This window comes from Propithecus coquereli, unplaced genomic scaffold (genome assembly GCF_000956105.1).
Source record: "Propithecus coquereli isolate 6110/MARCELLA unplaced genomic scaffold, Pcoq_1.0 Scaffold349, whole genome shotgun sequence".
NCBI lineage: Eukaryota > Metazoa > Chordata > Mammalia > Primates > Indriidae > Propithecus > Propithecus coquereli.
The window spans coordinates 184,379-209,843 of NW_012149163.1; the positions used below are offsets into that span (position 1 = coordinate 184,379).

Here is a 25,465-nt window from a genome sequence, read left to right on the forward strand (position 1 = left end):
GACCTTGGAATGCCGTAGCCAAAGTGGACGTGGGGAAAAGTTTTGCGCACTCACCGACTTGTGGCGGGTCCACTACTGTCAACACATGTCCATCAGGTATTCTAATGATTTTTAAAGGGAAACTGAGGGACCTTTGGTCTCATAGGTAGCATTTCAGAGAAACTTATAAAATCACCAAATCACACGAAGGGGGACCTTCTACCATTTTCAGCCCAAAAGAGAGCATTAGAAGACTGCCCACTGCAGTGACCAAAACTAGGACTGGAAGCTAGCTTGTCTCAGCCTTCCATGCCAAAGCTCTTCCCACAAAACAAGGGTGCCTGAAAAGGAGAATTGGAGTTTTGTTTTCCCTTAACAACGCCTTGCCAATGTTGTAACTAATTATGCATCTCTGGTTAGGTTCATATTCTCACACGATTCAACGTTGGCGAAAAGGTCACGCAAAGGCTTCTCTGATGTCCCTTGAAATATTCTCACTTGAGATGAAGAAATAGCAAGGAAATTCACCTGGTGAATACAAAGTCCTCCTTTGCATTATTGAATAACATATTCCAAAGTGTGCCACATGTATGGAATGGCATTTGAGATGAGATCAAAGAAACCTGGGTTCAAATGCCACCTCCACCTCCTTAGCTAACTGATGTTTTTAAGCCTCATTTTCCCGAGTCGGTTAAAAAAAAACAAATTTCACCAACACGGCCCATGTGCCATATTTGTAAAGGAATCTGGCACACGGGGTACTCATACGTCATTACCCTTTCCTTTATATTGGCTAAAAAATGGATTTCTGTTACTGAGATACATCTTCAACATGTTCTTGAATATATATTCCCATGGGAACCAAACTTCAGAGTTTGTTTTTTCATTTTGGCAAAGAAAAAATAGAGATCATTGAAACACCCAGTATCTGTGGCTGGTATAGGTCTGGGACGTCTTGGTATGGTCTGTAACAAACAGGGACGCCCATTCTTCATCAGCCTCGAAGTCTCTTGTCTTCAGCTAATTTTCCATTCCTCCACTTCCTACCCTTCTCAGATAAAAGAACAAAGTTAGCTAACTCTTGAAACTTTCAAAGCTTTGTTATTTGAGATGCCTATCAAAACCAACAAAATCATTTTGCTCTAAGGGGGAGTCACCATTTGAAAATTTCTTAAACCTGAGGTTTAGGTGATAATCATCATATATTTAAGGACCTAAGAGCCAGGTACTATGCAAACATTAATGCTGTTGTCACCACAACTGCCACATGAAGTAGGAACTGTTATCCCAGGATCTGGTAGTCCAGGTAGGTGACATAACTGAGAAGCTGGGATCTGAACCTCGGCTGAGCCCAGAGTGTGTATTGTTCAATATGGGTGTTGCCCTCCCCAGTTTGTACATCCTTGCTATTAAGTTTTCCCTTCTCCTCGACTTGTTAAGCGCTTAGTCTGTGCCAGACAATTTAACAATTCCACATCACCTTGTCCTGTCTTGGGGTTAGATTTATCTCATAGATCATACGCACCACTGTATCCCCATCCTCAGGCATGTAACTAACTTAGATAAAATAACCTGCAACTCACAGCTGGGCTAAGAAAGGTAGACACAGCATGGTTTTCTTCCGGGAAAGAACAGTTTTAAATCAGTACGTCATTTATATGTAAATGCAGTTTCAATCAAATGTGAACACAATTTCTCTTCAGCTAAGCATCCCGCAGAAACTTGTCCCATGACACTTCAAACTCTGCAATGCACTCTGCGAATGCACCAGTATTCGGTAAATGAAAGAATGACCACAGAAAAAAGGAATTTGGTTTTGATTGGCCCTTAAATGCCTGTAAACTTAGAAAATGGTATAAATACTACCCAAATCTGGGAGGACTTAATTTCAAGAGCTTGAAAAGGACTAAATGGCAATTTTTTTGCCCATTTTGAGTGGGGGCAACAATGTTTGCTGACATACAAGCCGCACAATCCTGGCCCCATCACTTCTCTGCGTCTCAATTCCAATTGTAAAAGGATTTAAGTCGCTAGGTCAGGTTTGTTCATACTTTGACCCCCAGCCACAGCAAGAAATTCATTTTTTGTCATGACCCAATAGTACACGTTTATTTATATCTGAAACAAATTTCATGAAGCATTATTTACACTTGACTTGTGCAATGCCCTCTGATATTTGCTGTCAGTTCGTCTTACTAAAATACTGATTGCTACTAACTAAACTGATGCCATGATCCCCTATTTGTATAAGTCTGAAAAACACGGGTGCTCTTAAATTATCTAAGAATGAAATTTTGTAAGAGAGTAGCAAGATAAATTTCCATCTTATTCTTCCCCATAATTCTCTGAAAGGGATTTCTACTATCTTTAGCGTTTTGCAAATGGCAGTGCCACCTCCTTCTGTGATTTCATAAGATTCTCTCCTGGCAGTTCAGGAACATACGGGTGAGAAATATTCCTTTCAGGAACTTTGTAGGCTGCAATGTCTTACCATGCAGCAAATAGAGATCATGCTCTTATTTTCCATCCACTTAGTGGGTGAGCACCTAAGTTCTAAAATGGAACCTTAACTATCCTCTTACCTTGCCCTATGATACATCCCACGGAATTTGCTGCCCAATCCTCTACCCCTGTAAAGTGGAGAGTTGGCCTGGCCAGTATTGGAAAAGTTTTTCCTGGTACTGTATTAACCTGGAAGAAACATAAAACGTCAACTATTTTCTGTGGGCTGTTCTGCAGTGTTTACACAGTTCTGGCTTATCCTGTGTCCTTCAATGAGTCAGAAAGCTTGGGGTGACTTATATTCTTATGACTTGAAATATCCCAGGGCAGACAACCAGTCTCTAAGCAAAACCAAGAAGCAGCCAGCTAAAAACTTTGTTTGCACAGATGCAAAGGCATGGAAATTTGGATGGCTAAGTCTGAATTTCAAAGTTTGTTTGTTTTAATTACACACCCAACCACATGCATAAAACCCCACAAGATGAGTGCAGAGAAAATGTCATCTTTTCTATTTTTAGGCTGGAAATGGGGAGCTCGTGAAAGCGAGGCTGCTGTAAATTTTCACACTCAGGGACAAAACGACCTATCACCAGGAAAAATACCCACACCACACACACCCCTGAGGCTAACAGTGGTAAACAGTTTTTATTCAGGCAATGAAACATGGAAAAAATATATTAGTAATCATTATAATAATTTGTGTGAGTATAACTTTTACAAATATTTACTTGACATATAAAAAGGGAAATTACTGTGCATAAAAAATTGATGTAGATGATTATTCCACACGACACACTCCTGATCGCAGTAGTCAGCGCGGCGCCCGTCTCTCCGGACCAGAGCTCCTCACGCGTCCCGCGGGGACACGGCGGACGCAGACGTGCCAGGGACAGTGACGCGCGGGCACGTGAGTACAGTGGGGACCTAGTGGCAAACACACACTCGCTAACAGCAACACCGGGAAGTTCTCCGCTGCTCTGAGGCGGAAAAGAAACGCTTGGGTCCTCTCCCGCCGCCCGAGAAGGGCCGAGGCTGTGGCGTGGTGACCCACACGCCGCCCTGTGTCTGGACGGGGGGCGCTTTCAGAGTTTGAAATTTTTGTACGTCCATTTGAAAATCCTTTCACAAATACAGAATATCGGTTAACCATGTGATTGGGAAATACTTTTTTTGGAGTCCGTTTCAGATACCACTGAAAGGCAGAGAGGGAGAAAGAGCGAAGGGTGACACAGGGAAGGTTCGGGCCACACCCCAGCTCGGAGCCGCCGCCCCCGCACGCGCCCACGCACCATGCGGACACCACAGCCGCGCTGCACGCAGCGCCTCCACGCTGGAACTACAACCAGAATATATGTTTATATGACAGCTGTAACCATATTATAGTCAATACAGTCATTCCTTAGGAATCTTGTTTGTCCAAATCTAACTGCATGCTAAGAGGCACAGAAATGGGATTGCATTTGGACGAAAAACTACGCAAAGTGCAATCTTTAGTCTCCCGAATGCAAGTTCTGGCACCAGGGAGAGGGTCTTCACTGGAGAACGCCGCCGTCCGCGTTATCTTCCAGAGGAGAGCCTTGGAGACAAGACTCAGTTCCTTTATCTTGACTATGTGGGAGACTCAAGGAGTTAGTGGGAAATTGCTTTTTAAAAATAACTGGAATCTGGAGGCCAGTCAAACCTTTTTGGATAGATGTCTCCTCAAAATACTTCTTTATTAAAATATTTGAAGACGACTTCTTAGACCTTTGGCTTGACATTCTGGGATTCCCAGACTATATTTGTTCTTTAATAAGCAAATAATGTTATCTTTTAAATTCTTCAGAATATATACATCTTCACTTTAAAATCCTTTTTGTGAACCATTTAAACTTTCAATACCTCGTTTCTCCTTTCCCAAGAGAATACAGTCAGAGACACAGGTCTGAGGGCAAGCTCACAGTCCCACGACTACAAAGAGACGACAGGCATGAGCAATTCATGAGACGGCTACCAATTAAAATGAAAAACCAAAAGGAAATAAAAGGGGGACTTTAGAACTTTTACTCTACTAAAAATGGATGTGTTGAATCACTTCCAACTCAGTGTACACAGGACTTACCAATGCTTTGCTCTTAAAAAACCCCTTTTTGAGCTTTAGAGCACCGCTGAGCCCTTTGTTACCCTGACTGAGAGTGAGTGAGTGCTTCATCTGGCCGCTTTAGTCAGCCCAGGCACGTTGGGAGCCGTTATTCTCCCTGTTTATAGTTAGAACTAATTCAAGCTGTCTAACAAATACCGAAGTATCTGTGTGGGGTTACACAAAGTACGGGATAGGCAGAAAGCAGAACTGGCTGGAGAGGAGATTCAACGTGCGCTTTCCTCCAAAATGAAACACAAGTCTCCCTTAGATTCCATACCATCGGGAAGGCTGCCAAATCCTCGGTTTCTCACCGTCATGTGCTCGTGCGCTTCCTAATTTGGGCTGAGTCTGAAGGAGCTAGAGGCCACGTGAGAAAACTGGGCTTCTCAGCATTTCCAGAGCAGTCTGACAGCACAAAAGGTTTGGGCAGGTCACTGGCTTCAAGGAGCTTCTCCAAATAAAGCCAGTCTCGGGAGCTCTGACTGTGGCCGACAGTCGAGCCAGGCCAATGGCAAACTGCAGCCTGACTTCCAGCAAATTCTCCAACTGAAGCACTGTCAGACAAAGGCTGCCTACACTTTGGCAACGTCAAAAGCTAGAGAGATGGCTCTGAATCCTGACCAGAGTCTCAAAAAACAACCACCTAATATTCTCAAATCACTGCCCCAGCCAGCAGCTTCCTTTCCATTTCCCTTTTGGAACAAACAGGGTTTTTATTGCCTCACAAGCTATGCAGCCATCACATGTGTTAAAGCAAACTCTACATTACGTTCTTACTCTCCGGAGTTCTAAAATGTTTTTTTTAATTTTTTAAGAAAAACGCACGCGTTTCACACTGCCCAGTATATAATCTTGATTTACCAGCTGTAAAAGCTGCATTTTTATCCTTACTGGAGAGTATCCATGTGTTAAGTCAGAATGGTGGCCCTTTCCTTGTAATGGTCGCGGCGGAGGAGCTGGTGGCAAACACAGCTCAGCAAGGGCCTTGGTTCTCCCCGTGCACCAGCTCCACTCAGTAGGGTGGAGTTTTCAACGGGTCTTTTCTAGCAGTACGCTGGGGAAGGATTGTCCTTACTCTGTTTTAACACATGGCTACTTTCTTTATCCACAGTAAGCTTAAAAAGAGGACTGAGGATTTAGAGTGGAGACCACTACATGCCTTTCATACTTAAAGCAGATCAGTATAAAACAAGTAAACATGGACATGTCACCAAAACACAGCAGCAAAAAGGTTTCTTTCTGCAAAACGCAAGATTAATTTCCTTAGTAGCAGAGGACTTAGAAATCAGTTACACCAGCAGGAGACACTTGTACTTGACACTGTGACTATCAGTAGAGCATTCATATTAAACCACAGTGACTGCTTTCAAAGCCCAAATGATTGTCAAGCCACTTCTCAAACCACAGATAATTTCTGTTGTTCTTTTTTGTACAAAATGTTAAGACAATAGGCTTTAAAATACAGCCTAAGCACCAATTATGATAAATGCATACTGGTAAAACGTGACTTCTGGCTTTAAAAGACATTATTGACCTCCCTGGGGCTAAAGATTGCACCCATGTGAATAATACACTGCTAAAGAAAAATTCATTTTTTAAGATCTACAGAGGTTCTCCACTAGGCACAATTCATTGCTAAAGTTGGATCATGCAACAGTTTTACAAGAAGAGTAGGAAAACATACATGTACTGAATATAGTGCATATCACCATGAAGACTTTCAGGGTGCAAGATTAAGACAAAAAAGTGCTTTAGAACACTTGCATGGATTTGGTTTTGCCTATGAAATGGAAGGGTATTCACTGGCATTACATGGAGAATGTTCATTTTGGGATTAATGTCCCACCAGTCTGAACTGAGTCCAGCAAGAGCTTGAGGAATTTGGTTTTGTTAGTAAAGGCCTTCTCCCTGCACTCCCCTCACCAGTATTCAAATTTGTTTTGTTTAAAAATACTCAAAATGGGCTGATTTTTGGAGTGGTTCACATGATTTCTTTACTGCCTGTTTTGTTAAAAATTCTGTCTTAAGTTGGAAAGGATTTTTTGCTGTTTTTTTTTAAACACTTGAAGAATAATGCATCACACTTAATAACTAAACAACTGTTCCTTCACCTTGTAATTGGTAATGGGGCTACAGTTACCTTTTCATTAAGATCACCTAAACCTTTTACAAGTAGATTTTCTTTGCATATTTAAAACAGAAAGATAACAAAGGTTAAATGTTGATTTTGTATCAACAAATGGAAGCAGAGGACACTAAATGACTGTAGGGCAGATTCACCAAACCCCAGCTTTGAGGGGGCTCCATACTGCTGTTCGTGCGGAAAGAGACGCCACGACTCCCAGTCTGGGGACTAAGCCCACAGGGCCGCGCCCATCAAAGCCAGGGAGAGTCCCAATACCAGAGCAACAGAACGTCCTGGCAAAGTCCTCCCAGATGTGAAAGCCTGAGTCTGCGGTCTGCACATCCTCAATTCCCCAAATTCTTAAGCTGGCATTCTGAGCCAGGACTCTATTTAGTTCTGGCTCAGAATTCAAGGAAACATGGTCTTCTGTAGTAGGGAAGTTCTTATTTGACTATGCTTCAGGGAAAAAAGCAGCAGCATATGCATATATATACGTCTGGATGGATATAAAAGGGTAACCAGAGCCCCTTCTTGTTTATAAACTAGAAGTAACAATAGGCCAAATTATCTCCTTAAATAAAACCACTGATACTGAAAATTAAAAGAGTAAAATAAATAGGTCACAAAATAATCAGACAGGTGATGGAGAAAGATGATCCCAAACAGTAGCCACAAAACCATAAATTTAACATACTTGGAAAAGTAAAGATGACTTTAAAATAAACTGAAGGTAGAGAAATCACAAACCCAAACTCAGCAGCCTGTCTAACTGAACCTGCAGACGGGGAACTGAGCCTCCAGCAGTCGGAGCGCGCTCCTCTCGAGACTGTGCAGCACTCTCGGGTTTCTTCCAGGGCTGTTGCATCGGCAGCAAAGCAGGACAGGCAGCAGTAGGCATGTGCTTTTTTTAGTTTTTTTCTCTGCAAAGGGACAATTATTCCTGGATAAGGCAAGATAATTGTGGTCACGAGAGAAGCAGCCAAATGCAGATCTGTTGAGCTAACAGGGGAATCTCAGTCAGTCTTTCCCAGCTTTGCAATCAGCTCGTCACAGATTTTTGTCAGTTCTTCGATTTCTTGGTTCTGAAAGATAAATGATATGATTATGCAAGGCCACTTTGTATTCTGAGATAAAGGCAACTGGAGCTAAATAGTCCCAACACTGGCTATACCCCACCTAGACATTCTAATTCAGTGATTTTTAACTTTTCTACATCAGGGATCCCTTATAGAAAGGAAGGCTATCTCCTCCCCTGGAAAATGTTCTTGTACTCAAAAAGTTATGCTTAAATTGAGTACATGGTGAGGACAGTCACAGGCCTCGGGAGTTTGTCCATGAACCTCTTAGTTCCTGTATTTTCTAGTTATCATAGGCATTACCCGGGGTACTTGCTAAAAACACCAGTATCTGGGTCGCACTCAATCCACCAGCATCTCCAGGGACCTGGGATTCTGGGGTCTGCGTATCCCAGGGAACACTGTTTTAGGGGCTATCAGACCCCATGATAAAAACTCCTGCTCTCGCCGAATGGGTGTCACAGGCATGAGTACATAATTGGAGACGTTAGTAAGAAACACTGGAGACATATAAAAAAAGAAACCTACAAATTGCTGAGTAGTGAGAAATAGGGATTATTGCTACCGTTGATTTTCATTTATCTATAGCAGTTTTGCAATTTGCAGCACTACTGACGTTCTGGGATGGGTATGTCTTTGTTGGGAAGTGGCTGTGCTGTATGTTGCAGGATGTTTAACACCACCCCTGGCCGCTCCCCAGTAGATGCTAGCAGCATCTCCCAGTTGTGACAACCAAAGAAATAAATCTTCAGATATTGCCTAACGTCCCCTGGAGGGCAAAAGTGCCCCTAGCTGAGAACCACTGGCCCAAACCAACGAAGGGGGAAGATGGCTTCATATACTGCTTAAAAAACAAAAAGAAAGAAAGGCAGCATCATGACCCCAACCAAGAAGTGTGTGATCCCCTGAACTTCAGTTAAAATACGACTTCTCTTGTACCCTGCCTGGGACGATCCCCGCACAGTATGCCTGGACCAAATCAGTTCACAGAGGAGCTAGATTGAAGTGTCCGAGAAAAGGCAAGGCCCCTTTCATCCAGATCACAAGCTAAGTACACCAAGGACCGAAGCTAGTCTAGTCCCTGCTGAGGAGGAAAAGCAAGCGTCCCTGCGGCCGTCCAGACCGAAGCCCTTTCTGTACCTTCTGCTGAAGGGCCCTTTCCAGGGACTCCACCTTCATCTGCTCTTTCCGGAGTCCAGCGTGGAGAGCTGCGCTCTCGGCCTTTGCTTTTGTCCGAACCTGAGCAATCTCTTCATTGGCTCTGTGTGGTTGTGTTGGTAGAATAAAGAGACAAAAGGCACATGGTTAACCGTCATCACAGCTGGAGTCGGGACACTAACTGCTGACACTGTGAGGTACAGACCCAAAAGCGCTGACAGCACGATAAGAGAACAAGAATCGGTGACCTGAATATTAGTAATTAAATTTTCATTTATAAAAATTCAGTTTGCAGACAACTGCCAAGGAAGTCTCCATGGCACAAATGGATGGTAGACTCAATCTCAAGGGTTACAATGGCTTCTAAAATTCACATTTTACTAGAAAACGGAATCACAGAACAGCTGCTAAACAATCAGATTTTTTTAACCCAGTACAATAGTGGGCTGGATCATTTTGGGATTATCACAGTCAAAGTGTCAGGATACTAACCACTGGCGTCTGTGAGACAGACTTAAAAGAACTGACTTTATTAATGAGATGAAAAGGAAATCTTAAAAACCATAAATACCGGTTGGTAAACAGCCAGTTAACTGATGAAAAGATGCTAAAACCTCACTGGTAACCAGTGGCATGTAAACTAAAATGATAAACTTTTAAAATTTATTCAATTGGCAAAAGTTAACGAAGGTCGGCTTGCCCTGTGTTAGCCAAAATACGAGAAAGCAGGCCCGTGTGCGGACGAGAGGGATGGAAACTGGCACTGCCTAGGTGGAGGGCGATGTGATGGAGACCAGGACCACTGGAAATGGGCACAGTCTCCGACCAGCAACTCCGCTTTCAGTTACCGTTTCACAGAAACACTCCACTTGGCACAACGGTGAGTGCACAAGAATGTTCGCTGTAGCGTGGTTTGCAATGGAAAAAACGTTTGAAACTATCCAAATGCCCATCAGTAAAGAAATGCTACAGTCCTATGACCTAATAAAAAGATTTAGATTGAGCTATGTGTTCTAACATGGAAACATGGCTATGTTATACTATTAAGGAAATTTATATAATGATGTCAATGTAATATTTTTTTAAAGCAAAAAACAAAATGTTTGAAGCCATCTTGAAGTATTGTAAAGACACAAAGGAAACACTAGAGGGATATACAATAACCTGTGTATAGTGTGTAGAGGGACATAGATCACCTCTGTAGAGATATGCAGTGAACCTAATGACACTGCTATGGGAGTGGGAAGGGGAAAGGGACTTAAGAGTTTGTACGAATAGAAATACAGGCCAGGCGCGGTGGCTCATGCCTGTAATCCTAGCACTCCGGGAGGCCGAGGTGGGAGGATCATTTGATCTCAGGAGTTCGAGACCAGCCTAAGCAAGAGTGAGACCCTGTCTCTACTAAAAATAGAAAGAAATTAGCTGGGCAACTAAAAATATATATATAAAAAAAAATTAGCTGGGCATGGTGGCTCGCGCCTATAGTCACAGCTCTTTGGGAGACTGAGGCAGGAGGATCGCTTGGGCCCAGGAGTTTGAGGTTGCTTTGAGCTAGGCTGACGCCACGGCACTCTAGCCCAGGCAACAGAGTAACACTCTGTCTTAAAAAAAAAAAAAATTAAAATAGAAATACAGGCAGCAAAATGTACAAGTTGTGTATTTTAGTTAAACAATAAAGTTGGATACCATTCCCTAGGATAAATTCCAAATGTACTGGAATTAAAGATTAAAAAAATTAAGCCACGAAACATAAGGAAAAGCTGGGAGAACATTTTTTATCCAGCATGGGAAAGATCTTCCCTACTGTGACAGGGAATCTAGAAGCTGCAGAAGAAATGACTAATAAATCTCACTGCACAAAAATAAATTTCTGCACACCAAAAGACACCATGGGCAGAGCCAAAAGATAAATGATAAAACTGGAAAAATTATTCAAAATTCGTATCACAAAGGGCTGGTGTCCCTAATATATAAAATATATAAACTGACAATAGAAAAATGGGCAAAGAATAGTCATTCATGTTAAAGCAAATATATGAATAAATGAATGTTGAAATATGCTCAATTTCACTCATGAGATAAATTCAAATCAAAATTACATCAAATAAAATAATGCTCTGTTGCCTTGCCAAAAAAACAACCAAAAGCCTACACTGAAATACCATTTTTATCTGTAAGATTTGCAGAAAACCAAAAAGTTGACCTGCTGGCAAAGCTGTAGGGAAAAGAGATGCTTTCATGTGTTATATGGGGGTCTATGTTCATACAGGTCTCATGAGGCCAGTTTGACAATATTTACCATAATTATAAATTCATATATTCTTTGGTCAAGCAATGCCTCTTCTATCACACAGATCATAAAGACAAATCACGTGCATGTGAAATGATAATCAAGGTTATTTCCTGCAGCGTTGTCTATGGCAGCAAAAGATTTTACTTGACCTTGGTTAAAGAAACGATAAATTCTAACACTGGACTATCATGTGGCTATTGAAAAAAATGAGGAAGCTCTTCATGGATTGATATGGAAAGATTTTCAAAATTATATTGTTACCCAAAAGAAGTGAGGCATGCTATCATATGTATAAAACAGAAAAGGAAAGAGGTGTAGCTGGAAGGAAAAACAGAAACCAACGACAGTGATTACCTGAGGTTTGGAGAGAGGTGGGAACCCACTGAAGGGCCCGGGGGTGGAAGAGAGATACCGTGTACTTTTATACTTTTTTAATGCTTCGACCACGTAAAGATGGTTCAAAAAATGACATAAAACATACACATACAAATACAACCTGGACTTGCAAAACAATAAATCCTTTTTGTCTCTGTCAATCTGCCTACAGCGTCATGAAGAGTGAAATTCCAGTGTATAAGCTCGTACTTGTCTAGTTTTTCTTCAGCATGGATTTTGAGGGCCTGATACCGCTGTTCCTCTTGTTTAACCCTGGCCAGGTAATCCTGAGCACATTTTTTCAAGGCTTCTTCATTCTGTTTCAAAGCAAAAATTTAAATTAAACAGGTCATTTTGTTTCTTCTACTAGCAATCTACCATACATCAGAGTTTTCATTTTTTAAAAACTGGGTAAACCAAATTAATTCAGATGCCTTTAATTTACACTGCAGTGGTAATCTGAAACAAGCACATGCAATTCTCACTGCAGAAATTCCACATAATTTCTTCGCATATCAATTTTCAGTATCATGCAGTAAGTTCAGTCATACCAATACGCCTACTTTAGGAAAGCAGTTATTCAAAAGTAAATGACATTTCATTCCATATTAGATAAACTGGCCAGTCTCAGTTTAATTTTAATATGAAAATAAAGAAATTTCACTGCTATAAATGTGTTATATTGATAGTGTGCAATTAAATTAAATCAACGTTTAAGTTTGAAATATTAAACTAAACTTTAAACTAAACCTATGTTTAAGTTTGAAATATTACACTTAATTTCTTCTAGAATATGCACCTTGAATTTTTCAGTGATATGGAATCCCTTCTACTTCTACTAATACTGAAATGGTGAATTATCAAAAAGAACATTTCTAGAATTCCACTAAGTTCAGAAGGTTCTAGCTCTTGCACCCCACGCCACACTCTGATTGTGTCTGGGGGTTACTGCCTTGACTCAACAGAGGAACGACCAAGACAACACGCCACCCAGTGGGCCAGACGCCTGGGAGCAGAAGAAATCCAGCTTCCCTGGAATAGACGACACCAGGCCAGCCGGCCCCGAGCCCATGTTTAAAAGGCCACCCACACCTCTGGCATCTGTGTTTGATGACCCATAACCCAAAAAATACTCTACTAGCCAGGAGGTAGAAGGAAAGGAACACACTTACCTTCTTGAACCCTTCCAGAACGCCCTTCAGGTTCTCATATCTCCTGAAGAGATCGGAAAGGGACCTTTCCACAGAGTTGAGGTCGGCCAGGGCCTGTTCCTTCTCCATGGTCAGCTGCTGGAAGCTCTTCTGAGAGGTCATATTTGTCCTTTGTTCATCTTCTGGGAATCACAAGTCAGAAGTAACGGCATGTTTATTCAACAAATAGTTAACGGCTCCTCTCCGCGAGCCGAGCAGTGCTGGCCAAGCGGGGACACAGCCGTGGACGTAACAAGGTTCCCACTCTCGAGGACTAAACGTGCTAGTCGGGGAGAAGCATGGTGACAAATGATGGGGAAAAACAAACCAGGGCAAGAGGGGGTTGCTACTTATGGAGTGGCCTCTCAGAGGAGAGGCTTGAGCAGAGACTAGAAAGAAGTGAGGGTGGGACCCACACAGCTACCTGGGGGAAGAACGTCACAGACAGGCAACAGCCGTGGCAGAGGCCCTGCGCTGGGAAGGCCCAGCTGATGTGGGTGGCAGAAAGACCAGACTTTGACTCAGGGAGGCAGTTCTTACGACACAGACTAGAAGAGGCTCTACATTCCACGCAGGAGGCCTCGTCACCACCGACGTGGTGCACCACGGATGTGATGCAGGGAAACCACAACCTGCGGTAGGGCAAGGCCGTGCACTGGCACAAAGGACCCCCGCCCCGAGCGGGTGTGAGCGATGTGGCAAGGCCATCAACACGCGGTACTGCACGAGGGCTTGTCAAGTGATACAGGCGTTTGCTATCTCTAAAATGAACCTAACGATGGTTCTCATTATTTGCAGTATGTATCTGTGAATTCGCCTACTTGCTAAAATTTATTGGTAACCCCAAAATCAATACTCATGGGCTCATGCAGTCATTTGCAGACCTGTGCAGAGCAGAGAAAATTTTTGTCACCTGACGTGCACATTCTCAGCTGAGGCAGAACGAGGTGATGCTCTGCCTTGTTTCATGCTATCAACAAGGGTCCTTTTTGTGGTCTATTTAATGCCACATATTTTGCATTTTTAAGGGTAGTGCTGAAGTGCTGTCTAGTGTTCCTAAGCACAAGAAAGCTGTAATGTGTCTTACAATATGTGTGTTAGAAAGCTTTGTTCAGACATGACTTAGAGTGCTGCTGACTGTTAATGAATTACAAATATGTACTAATTAAGGTGTCTCCAAACAGAAACACACATAGGACAAGGTTATATATTGATCAACTGATGAACATGTTGTGACCAGAGGCTCACGACATAACCCTGTATTTCCCCCAGGAGAGATGGTTCAGTATTTGCTAATTCAGTGTTTGCAGCAACTTCATAGAACATACCATGGATAATGAGACTTGACTGTATGTAAGTGACAAACTGAATTCTGTATTTTGATTTGAAAATCACTCATGGATCTTGCTATGGTCTCAATGTTTATGTTCCTCTCCCTAAACTTGTACGTTGACACCTAATCCCCAATGTGCGAGTGTTAAGGGAGGGGGGACTTTCGGGAGGGGATTAAGTCATGAGGGCTCTGCTACCTTTTATAAGGATTAGTGCCCTTATAAAAGGGACCCCAAGAGCTAGCTATCCCTTCTAAGAGGAACGGGCCCTCACCAGACACCGAACCTGCTGACGCCTTGATCTTGAACTTCTCAGCCTCCAGAACTGTGAGAAATAAATGTTGGTTGTTTATAAGCCACCCAGTTTATAGTATGTTCTTATAGTAGCCCCAACAGACTAAGACAGATTCTACAGTTCATATCCTAGAAAAAAACTTTTCTCCTTACCAATCATTTGAGCAATAGTCTTTTCATATTCAGCCACAATTTTCCTAAATAAGAAAAAAAAGAATTTATTATCAGAAGAGAATTTTTAGACAATTAAAGTTAGAGAAATGCTGCCCCGAACAGTTAAACACATTAACATACACTGACACATTTATATCACCCATTTATCTGCTTTGGAGGTGCTCTCTCTTTCTTTTTTTCATATCATATTAGGTTTATTAAGGTTCGAAAAGGTTTTTCTTAAGATTTTATGTTTAACAAGTCTTTTTACTCTATTTATAGAAACAACTGCTTCCACTTTCTCCTTGCACCTATTTGAATACCTTGACAGCTTAATTTCACTTAGACAAATTAAGTTAAAGACATTATTCCAGGCTCTTCCTAAGAGATCTGGTCTGACTTCAAGCTTTCCTGGCCCCAATCCACCCTTTCAGGTTCTCTGTCCCCTCGGATTCAGTTATAAGTTTTATCTTGAGTCCCAATTCTAAGTCTTTCACTTACTCAAACGACTTTAAAGATCACCCTCATGTTAACCCTTCTCCTGGTGAAGCACGACAACGTCCTTCTGATCCTGTCCAGTGCTGGTGCACTTCCCTGTGGCCCCTCAGGGAGACGCACCTCCCTACCCCTCCCCGGTGGTGCCCACCCCTGCCGATGCCGCTTCCAGTCACTTACGGGGGGTGGCTACTGGAAGCTCCCTACGGGCTGGGGGTGTCCCTTCCTCTCCAAGCCCAGCACAGGGCCTTACACCCAGGAAATGTGCAAAAACCAAATAATATAAGAGCCAAAAATCAAAGTAGACATATTTAAAATGTGTCTTATTCGAGTGCTGACTATAAAGTGTGTGAGCTATCTAAGGTTTTTTTTCCTCTCTTCTTTGACGGCATCTTTTGTCTTTTCACAGCTTATAACTCTAGGGAGTGAGCAGGAAAAATAAAAAGATTTCCATTTAAAGTAATCAGTTTTGTTTCTTGTTAACAAGCTTTTTTTTTTTTTTTTTTGAGACAAGAGTCTCACTGTGTTGCCCAGGCTACAGCCTAGCTCACAGCAACCTCAAACTCCTGGGCTCAAGCGATCCTCCTGCCTCAGCCTCCCGAGTAGCTGGGACTACAGGCATGTGCCACCATGCCCGGCTAATTTTTTCTATATATTTTTAGCTGTCCAATTAATTTCTTTCTATTTTTAGTAGAGACGGGGTCTCGCTCTTGCTCAGGCTGGTTTCGAACTCCTGAGCTCAAACAATCCGCCTGCCTCAGCCTCCCAGAGAGCTAGGATTACAGGCGTGGGCCACCGCGCCCGGCCAACAAGCTTTTATTATATAACCTATTTGGTGGTTATGTCATTTGAAGCTACCATGCATAATTAATTTTTAGAAAGTATTATGAATTTTGATGCCTCCATCATTGAACACATCAATAAATCTTATTACTCTGTGTTCCAAATGGATATTTTTGTATAAATTTCTGACCTTTTAAAAAGACCAGAATTATGTGGTTTCTGCTTATATGTAATGTTCTGAACAATGCAAGATAAGCTACCGTATTTTACTATAATACTGGATGAGTAATAATTCATGAAATGACATTCTCAATCATAAAGTGAGGTGCAAACAGCAAAGCCCTCAAGTTCCACAGCTGGTTCCGTGGTAAGCAAACACTTCCGTCACTCCATCCACATTAAATCTGACGATGCACAAAAGTATCCAACCCCTCCCCCAAACTTCCGGTCTCACCTCATCTCCAAGACTTCCTGTCGGGTCTCTTCGTACTTTTTCTTCCATTCGTTTGCTTCAATCTCTTTGGTGATGATCTAGAGCATAACACAGGTTGGTTTTACCCAATCGATCTATTAAAGTTTGAATTTAAGATTGAGACAGAAATCGACACACGACCAGGTCTAACCCAAGACAGTCTACACTAGGAGTGCAAAACCTCAACACTGCTCTCATTCGCAAGAATCCGGTGGCCTCCTCACCACTGCTCCAAGTTCTGACGACAGGACTAGCTGACATCCAACCTGATGCTATTTCATAAAGCTGTGAAAGCCCTAGGGCCGGGTGCTTAATCACTCTCGCCATATTGTGAAAATAAAATTGCCACCCCGTCTAAAAACAACAGGTGGAATCATTGAGAAACACGCAAACCAAACACATGAAATACAGCACAGAAATATGACAGAAGGGGGAGGGAACCTAACAGTACAGTTATGCCAGCACGTAACAATGTCTTTCACAGTTTTCCGATCACCCGGGAAAGGCCAAGGAGTGATGTCTTTTGAACAGAGGCTGTTTAACAGATACACAATACAGGAATTTGAGAGTTGAACTGTTTAATTAAAGAATGGATAAAAGGAGGAAACGACTGTACATTACTAGAAAGAACTTAAGGAATTTGGGGGCATGAGCATATATCCTCTGTAAAATAAAAGCAGTGACTTAGTTATACATGTGAACCAGAGTTGGCAAAATTAGATATTTAAAATGTCCAGACTGAACGATAAAGAAGGTACAAAAATGCTTAAGAATATTTTAGATTGCCAACTCTTTTCCCCCGGACAGGAGAGTCAGGCTCCAGCACCGACACTGAGCTTCACAGGGAGCCCTTTGTACGAGCTGAGCAAGTTGCAGGAAACAAGAACTCCCAGCCTGGGCTAACTCGAGCCCACGGAGATGCGGTCTGCCCGCTGGCACACGGGCCGCACACAGAAACGAACTGATAAGCAGACTGAACGAGCGCCTTTACCTCCTCCCGGATCAAGGTGAGCACGGCTGTCTTATCTGACTCGCTGAGGCAGATCCCACCCAGGGGGCTGTCCCCGCCACACGACACCGACACCGGGGCCTTCTCCGTGGAGGACTCCAGCAGTCCCTGTGGGGAAAGGGTCACATTTAGTACATCCGTCTTCAGCTTTTTAGCCCAAATACCTGTCAGTAACTTCCTCAGTACTCGACTGATCATACCCTTTACAAATCTATCTGAAGAAAACAAATAGCAGAGAAGAAGCTTTAAAAAAACCACATCTAATTACAGTACTGTGTAAAGAAAAACTGTTAGAATGAGTATCAGGGTGGTCGTAACTTCTGTTGAACACATAACCTGGAGACATTTTCTTCTTATCCAAAAGGGAGAAAGTTCCCTTATCACAGTGGTCAGTCACCAAAGAATCACATGCATAGAAGATAAAAACACCCACGGTTAATGTCTCATTTTTCTGGGAGTTTCTAGTGGTGATGTGTTCCACATAAATGGAACTTTTAAGAAAAAAAATAGCGGCAGCTGTTCCTTTTACATATGGATGCTTTGTATGTATCTCTATTTAGTCACTTTGGATGTGAATGTCTCTGAAATGCATTACTAGCTTTCAGGCCTTAGGAGGCAGAAATGGCAAACATATCTGAACTCTGACCCCTGCCTTCCACCGGATGATCCAGATCACTGTGAACTTAACTGCTACGCAGCGACGTCCTGCTGTTACCAGGTGTGCGCCGGCGTTTGCCTGCACACAAAATGGCCACGTGGTGCAAGGCCTGGGCCTGGTTCTGGGGGGTTCTTCCTTGCTATTGAGCTTCCCGCTCCCTCTGGCAGCAGGCAGTCTTCTGACGTGCTGGCTCACTTCTGTCTTAAACTCGGCTTCCAGAGAGCCGTGTCTGGAGAGCATTTTGTTCTGCACAAGAACGTGGACTTCCATACTGTTTTCCTTTCTAAAAGGCAATTTTGGTGGCTGTTTCCTCCCATGTATGGGAAGTAAACTTTTTGCATAGATGAGTGATCTAGTTGTTGGGGAACATTCAAAATGTCAACAAAAGTGACCTGGGAATAACCTTGATAATCTTAAATGTGAGTATAACTGATCAATTAATTATTGATTATAATCAATCAGTTCTCTGATATCTTGTTTGACCCAAGACTGAGTAGAAAGTCCAAGGTCAACCCAGAACAATGGCTTTTAAATCTTTCAGGGTCATTATAGCCTCACCCTCTCCCCAGAAAGTGCTTAGAAACATACCTATCATTTTAGCACAGACCTCAGCCATGGGCCTAATATAGAAACCCATCTTAGGCCACAGAAAAGGGACACACAAAAGCCACAAGCTGGCAGTGCCCAAGTTACAGCAGCATTTGGGAGAGGACAGCCCACCGCGCTGACAGAAGTCCAAGGTCCCCCCAGAACCTCTACCTTGGGACAGATCACTAGAACCAGAAGGCTCTCGTGGCGGCAGCCTCTAAAACAGCCCCCACTGACCCCTACATTCCAGTATTAATCCTCCCGTATAATCTCCTCCCTCTGGGTGTGGGCTGGACCTAGCGACTCTCTAGAATGCGGCACGAGTCACGGGATGCCACTTCTGAGATGAGTTATGAGAAGACCCTGGCTTCCATGTTTTGAGGAGCTGTGTGGAAAGGCCCACGTGGCAAGCAACCAACGTCTCCGCCAGCAGCCAGTGAGGACCCAAGGCCCACAACAACCTTGTGAGTCTGGAACTGGATCCACCCCGAGTCAAATCTGGAGACGCCTGTAGCCCTGGTCAAAACCTTGACTGCAGCCTGGGAGAGACCCTGAGTCAAAGGCACCTGGCAAGGTGGCCCAGAGTCCCTGACCCTCAGAAACAATGAGATGATAGACGGCTGTCTGGGTGTTAGAGTAGTTTGTTACATAGCAGTAGACAGCTGACGTAGCCTGGACGTTTGAATCACCTCATTAACTTCCTGAGCCTTGTTTCTTACCAAGAAACTGCAACTGGCCTAAAGGGAAATAATGCACGAGGTCAAGATGACACGTTTATTCACCCTGTTGTTACGTTTCTGATTCTAAATTAACACATTTCACAGTCTTTTGTGAGTTATTTTAAGCCAGAGTCCCTGAGTTGAGTCAACTCTAGGAAACGGCCTCTCAGTGCTTCCCACAGCCATCGTGTGAGTGAGATTTGGGAAATAAGCCCCCAAAATCTTCTTAGTAAGGAAAAGATCAATGTCTATTATAAAGTTTAGCATTCGTTCATTTGTTGAGGGGATGGCTGAACTCAGTCCAACTGCTCGTTTAACAGATGTGGCGTCCACACGAGGCAGTGCTCTGAGCCGCAGGTGGAGACCAGGCCTTGGACGGTGCTGGGTGTATCCAGGTGAGTGGGCTCTTTGGCCTGCTGGCTTCTGCTGGCCACTCCCCCAGCCTGGCACATGCCATGAGCCCCACCACTACAGCTCGACAGCTCCTATGAGGTGCAAGGGCAGGAATTTGTGCCATGGCCTGTTTTAGCCACCTTTTCCTGTCTCCTGGGACTTCACTTTTTTACGTTCCTTAGTCCTCATATTGCTCATCCAACAGTGTAAAAGTCTACAGAATCTACCATCACCAAGAATTGGCCAGATGATCTCTCTCAGGGCTGGGAGATCTAGAACGTCTTTAATAAAGATGCTAAGTCAATCAATAATGTCCTTTCAAATGGATACCGTTTCATGTCCCCTGGTCCTTCTCTCGGTCCCTCAAAACATTCACAACTGAGGACCAACAAAGACTGCAGACAACAGAACTCAATGGACTCCTGGTTGCAAATTCACAACGAACACAGACACTACAAAGTAATTCCCTTTGCTCGTATCCTCGCAGTGGGAGAATCGGCATCGCCATTTATCTGCGCTGAGTGTGCTTGTCCTGTCACTTGTCCTTGAACCCACTGGAACAGCACCAGCCCTGCCACTCTAACAGGGGCTCACTTGAAACGCCAAATGAACTCAACTTTCGAGAAGTGTAAGATGTCTTAAAAAGGTAATAAGCTGACTCCTAAGTGGAAAAGGTTGCAGACCAACAGCTAAAAAGCAAGATGAGACTTAATCTCCATCCCTGACTACTCCAACCCTGGTTATTTTGTCCCAGCTCCACCTACTGCTGGGCATGAGACTACAGCAGGAACATACTTCAGAGCTCACAGAGGCTTAAAGTGAATGCCGGATTAAACAGATTTCTTTACGCAACGTTTTGCATATTAAAATTTCTTTTTACGTTTATTCAATGTTCTAACGAAGTAGGATTAATCTACGTCAGGAAGTTCAAACTGGGGTTACTTTTACAAAGTCACAGCATACGATGCGTTCTTCACCAGCTGGCTCTAGGGACGAGTATTCTCCATTCTTTTTCACTTTCTTTCCCACCCGTTTCCTATCAACACCACCTGACAGCAGCCTCGCACTTGACAGCATGAATCTTTCATGTTATCATTTCATTCTATCCTCACAACCGCTCCGACGAGGCAGATGGGTACTGCTCATTTTATGGATGAATTAAGTTGGGAATCGGGAAGTTTAAACAGTTCGTTTTAAGAACCAAGTAAACCATCTGAATCTGTAGCCATGTAGATCGTTGTTCTGTCCGCTCAAAACACCCTTCTTCAATCATCCCCGCGCTACTTTTGCACACTTAAAATACTAGGAAGTGCTCCTACAGTACTTGGAAAACTTTGAAAGAATTGGTTTCCCAAAGTGCACAACCAGGCTGTTCTGGTGTGGAGTGTGGAGTTTCATCCTCTCATAAGCATGGACAGCAGACAAGGAAAACCAAGGCTTAAGCCTGGGGGGGCGGCTGCGCTGGGACTGGACGACCTGACTCCCAAGAAGCTGAGATCCAGTGAGTTTCTAGGCAAAAGTGGTTCTGCCTGGAAACAAGTGTCCCTACTTTGTGAGGCCCTCTTGAGGGGCAATGCTCCTGGTTCCCTACGTGTATGGGTGTGTTCTTCCTTCTGACGCCTTGTCCACGCTGCCACCGGCTCCTCCCCGACCCAGCCCGAGAGGTTAGACATCAGCCTTCATGTTTTGTCCATTCTCTATTCTCTAGAGAAATACTGTGGGTCATGGCCCGATAGAGAATCATGAAAACTATTTGGTGGCATAAGCAACCTGCATTAAAAAAAATGAAACAATAGGAAATATGAGAGCGAATCACATGAAAAAACACAGATGCTTGTTTTGTGCAATTCATTCTACAAATATACAAGTGCGTATGTTGTGACCTGTCATAGTGTGAGCTCAAGAAAAGTCTGGGCTGGCTTTAATAGATTCGAGGGCGACTGGGACACAGGTGATAGTGGATGCTGTGGGAGCTGGTTGTGACTAAAACACTTTACCTTGATCCACAGCAAAAAATACATTTCATGTCGTGAACAATACATACAAGGCACCAGAAGAAGGACATCAGAGGGATAACTGATAAAACTTGAATAAGGTTAATATATTAGATAATAGTACTGTATCAGTGTTAAGTGTATTAGTGATTCTTTTTTCTTTTTTTTTTTTTTTTGAGACAGAGTCTCACTCTGTTGCCCGGGCTAGAGTGCCATAGCATCAGCCTAGCTCACAGCAGCCTCAAACTCCTGGGCTCAAGCGATCCCACTGCCTCAGCCTCCCGAGTAGCTGGGACTACAGGCATGCACGACCATGCCTGGCTAATTTTTTCTATGTATTTTTAGTTGTCCAGCTAATTTCTTTCTATTTTTAGTAGAGACGGGGTCTCGCTCTTGCTCAGGCTGGTCTCGAACTCCTGAGCTCAAACCATCTGCCCACCTCAGCCTCCCAGAGTGCCAGGATTACAGGTGTGAGCCACTGCGCCCGGCCTAGTGATTTTGACAACTGTCCTGTGATTACGTAAAATGTTAATATTTGAGGAATATGGGTCAAAGACGTATAGGAATTCTTTGTCCTATTTTTACAAATTTAAAACTACTTGAAAATGAAAAATTAAAAAAAAAATGTTTTGAGTTAGCACAAATTCCAAAGCCTTCCCTGGCTCCCACAGCCCCTGAAACATGTTCTATTACAACATTCCCCACATGGTATTATTGGTTTGCATTTTGTATTTACCACAGCAGTTGCTCAACAGAAATATACTGGAAGCCATATATAGTTGTAAATATTTTAGTAGCAATAAAAAAGTAAAATGAGATAGGTAAAATTAATTTTGAGAATATAGTTTAGTTAACCCAATATATCCAAAATATTACCCTATCAACATGTAGTGAATATAAAAGGTTACTGAGACATATTATAGTTCTTTGTTATTTTTGTACTAAGTCTGGTTGTATGTTACATGTAAAGGACACCTCAGTTCAGACCGGCTACAGTTCACGTGCTGAACAGCCACACGCAGCCAGTGTCTCCTGTGTAGAACGCTGCGTAGACTCAGTTCCTCAAGTGAAGAAATTGTTTTATTTGTATTTTATCGCCATCGCCTCACATTGACTAGAATTTATTTAACGAATTAACGATGGCTTCAAAACAAATACTGAAAGAACTCCGAGCCCCACGCCACCCTCCGCATCCAGACACTCACGAGCACGGCAGATCCGTCTTCCTCCGTCTTCTGGATCGTCTCTCTCTCCACGCCTAAAACACAGAAAGTCATTTTCACAGTTACCCCAAGAGGGTGGTTGCCTTCCTCCCCGGGGAAAGGCTCTTGGAAAGCCCGGTGCAGGCTCAGAATGATATGGACACACGAACAGCGTTTCGGGATCCGAAAGGAGTGCTGGCATGCTGCTGAGCGTCGCGTGTTAACAGTCCGTAACACCCGGGAGAAAGAGCAGCGCCCAGGCAGCCAGCCACGAACGGGCTGCCAATCTTCAGGCGGAAACAACAGCAAGGCTGCCCCCGTCCGTCCACGAAAAGTCTGGCAAATGAGTGGTACTAACCGTGGGATTGTACCGGGACGAGGAAACCATCACACTGAATGCTATTTTATTACCAAGTCTGAGTGAATGTTAATTCCAGCCCAAAGGGTGCCTCAATCTAATTACTGTACGAGACAGGATAATAAGCTTTACATGTCAAGCCTGCAAAACTAAACACACGATCCTCTCTACACCCTCCAAACTGGTCTCCTTGTCTCAGGTCTATCTTCCACTCACCTAGGGTAGAAGGTAACATTTAAAACAACTAGCATATGCACTCATTAAAGAAGATATAAAAACACAGAAAAACATACAAAACTTTAAAAGCTTCAATGCTCCATGTAGCAATAACTAATTACTATTTTAGTTAATAGCTAATTATTTAAAACACAAATGCAACCATCGCTCCCCTGCTCAAAAATTTTCAAAACCTTCCCCCTCTGCCACACCTACAGGATCGAGCCCAAATTCCTCAGCACCACCTGGTTGCCCACGTGCCCGGTACTCACAGAAGGCTACTGGGCACGTTACTAACACGGCAGGTTCCTTCCCATTGCTGGGTGAGATTCTCCCTTCCTGGAGAACACCTACGTGTGTATCCATCAAGACCCAGCTCCAAGGTCACTCTCCCCAGGAAAGTCTCTGATTCACCGAACAGAGCCGGGCAGAGCCAGTTGCCACCCACACACCCCCAGGCCCACAGCCTCTGCTTGCTCCTGGGATACAGCTGGCAGGTTACAGTGTAACCGCTTGCTTAAATCTGTTCCGCTTTTTACCTTGAGGATCGCACTGTATCTAATCGAGCCCTGGCTCTGTACATAAATTTCTGTTGAAGGGATTTCCTCCAGGGAGGAGGAATATTAACTCAACAAATATTTACCACGTTCTTCTATCAGAGCCAATTCAAAGACGAACCTCTCATTACGTTTCTATAACTAACACGCTGCACTAGGTGCTGTACGACAGGAAGGCTAAGGTGAATGTGGGGGGCACAGAGCACGCTGGGCAGGCCCGAAAGGACGGGCGGATTTGCCCAGGACGTGGCAGAGAAATATTTCAAATGGAAGAAATGAGAGCAGATGTGAGTATCAGGACTAACCCCGAGTAAGCGGGTAAGAGGGCATCAAGTGGAATGTGAACAAGGCCTTCGGGAAAGATGTCAGCGCCAAAGGTGGCCTTGGAAGAAATCAGGAACAATTCCTGGCACATTTATTTTACAGACTGAAGACTGAGACCTGGGGTCAGGGAGGTGGGGGGAGTGCAGAAAATAACTTGCTCAAAGTCCTGGCTTTCTACCTCCTTCCCTGGTTTGATTTCAGATCGTGACTTTTAAAATTCTAAACATAAAATCCCACAAACTAAATTACATGGCTGAAGAAGACCTAAGTTTTTAATAACGTTCAATGTACTCAGGAACAAGGTTCTCAACTTATTCATAAGCAACGTTTAAGGCCACAGGTGTACTTGGGACCCAGAAGGGGGCCTTAGCTCTAGAATGATCTGAAGAGTCCGCAAGTAAGAGGCTTCAGCCCAGGCTAGTCTAGGTTCTCCATTAGAATGTTAAGAAGGATTTTACGGTACACTGGTCAACTTCAACCTACCACCTCTGTGACAGGAACATCTGTAGCAGCCTAGTGTAATGAAAATAATCTCTTCACACTTTGGCACTGTGGTTAAAAGGCCATGGAACCAGACCTGCTTAGATTCAAATGCAGTTCTACCACTTACTAGTGATGGAGTTCAGAACACACTACCCCAAAATATGGCACCTTCACATTTGAGGAAACAGCAGAAGCAGGAAGGTCTCTTTGCGCTTTTCCTGACCTCCCCGCTAGAGCTAGAGCAGGCCATGAAGGAATCCTCTGACCTTCCTCTGAAAACAGGTCATAAGACCTTCATTCCAGAGGGCGCCTTCCTCCTGATAGGCAGAGGAAAAAAACGTCCTTATCCTGGCACTCTGGGAGGCCAAGGCAGGAGGATCGTTTGCGCTCCGGAGTTGGAGACCAGCCTGAGCAAGAGCAAAACCCCATCTCTACTAAACACAGAAAAATTAGCCAGGTGTCATGGTGTGTGCCTGTAGTCCCAGCTACTTGGGAGGCTGAGGCAGGAGGATCCCTTGAGCCCAGGAGTTTGAGGTTGCTGTGAGCTACAATGATGCCACTGTACTCTACGTACTTACTCTACTCAGGGCGACAGAGTGACTCTGTCTCAAAAAAA

At 43.6% G+C, this 25,465-nt stretch overlaps 1 protein-coding gene across 5 annotated transcripts in view; it reads right to left on the reverse strand.

Annotated features, from left to right (window-relative positions):
* Window positions 1–3,106: 3,106 nt before the first annotated feature.
* TACC1 (transforming, acidic coiled-coil containing protein 1) overlaps window positions 3,107–25,465 on the reverse strand; it is an 83,342-nt gene continuing 60,983 nt past the window's right edge. For 4 of the 5 annotated variants that reach the window (XM_012651116.1, XM_012651115.1, XM_012651114.1 and 1 more), the window contains 8 exons: window positions 22,915–22,967; window positions 17,340–17,465; window positions 16,331–16,407; window positions 14,599–14,642; window positions 12,803–12,963; window positions 11,841–11,947; window positions 8,945–9,065; window positions 3,107–7,810 (listed from right to left, as the gene is read on the reverse strand). In XM_012651116.1, coding sequence (XP_012506570.1) covers window positions 7,742–7,810; window positions 8,945–9,065; window positions 11,841–11,947; window positions 12,803–12,963; window positions 14,599–14,642; window positions 16,331–16,407; window positions 17,340–17,465; window positions 22,915–22,967 — 758 coding nt within the window. In that variant the 3' untranslated portion in view covers window positions 3,107–7,741. The remainder of the gene's footprint in view (window positions 7,811–8,944; window positions 9,066–11,840; window positions 11,948–12,802; window positions 12,964–14,598; window positions 14,643–16,330; window positions 16,408–17,339; window positions 17,466–22,914; window positions 22,968–25,465) is intronic. The other variant, XM_012651113.1, reaches the window with a different exon arrangement.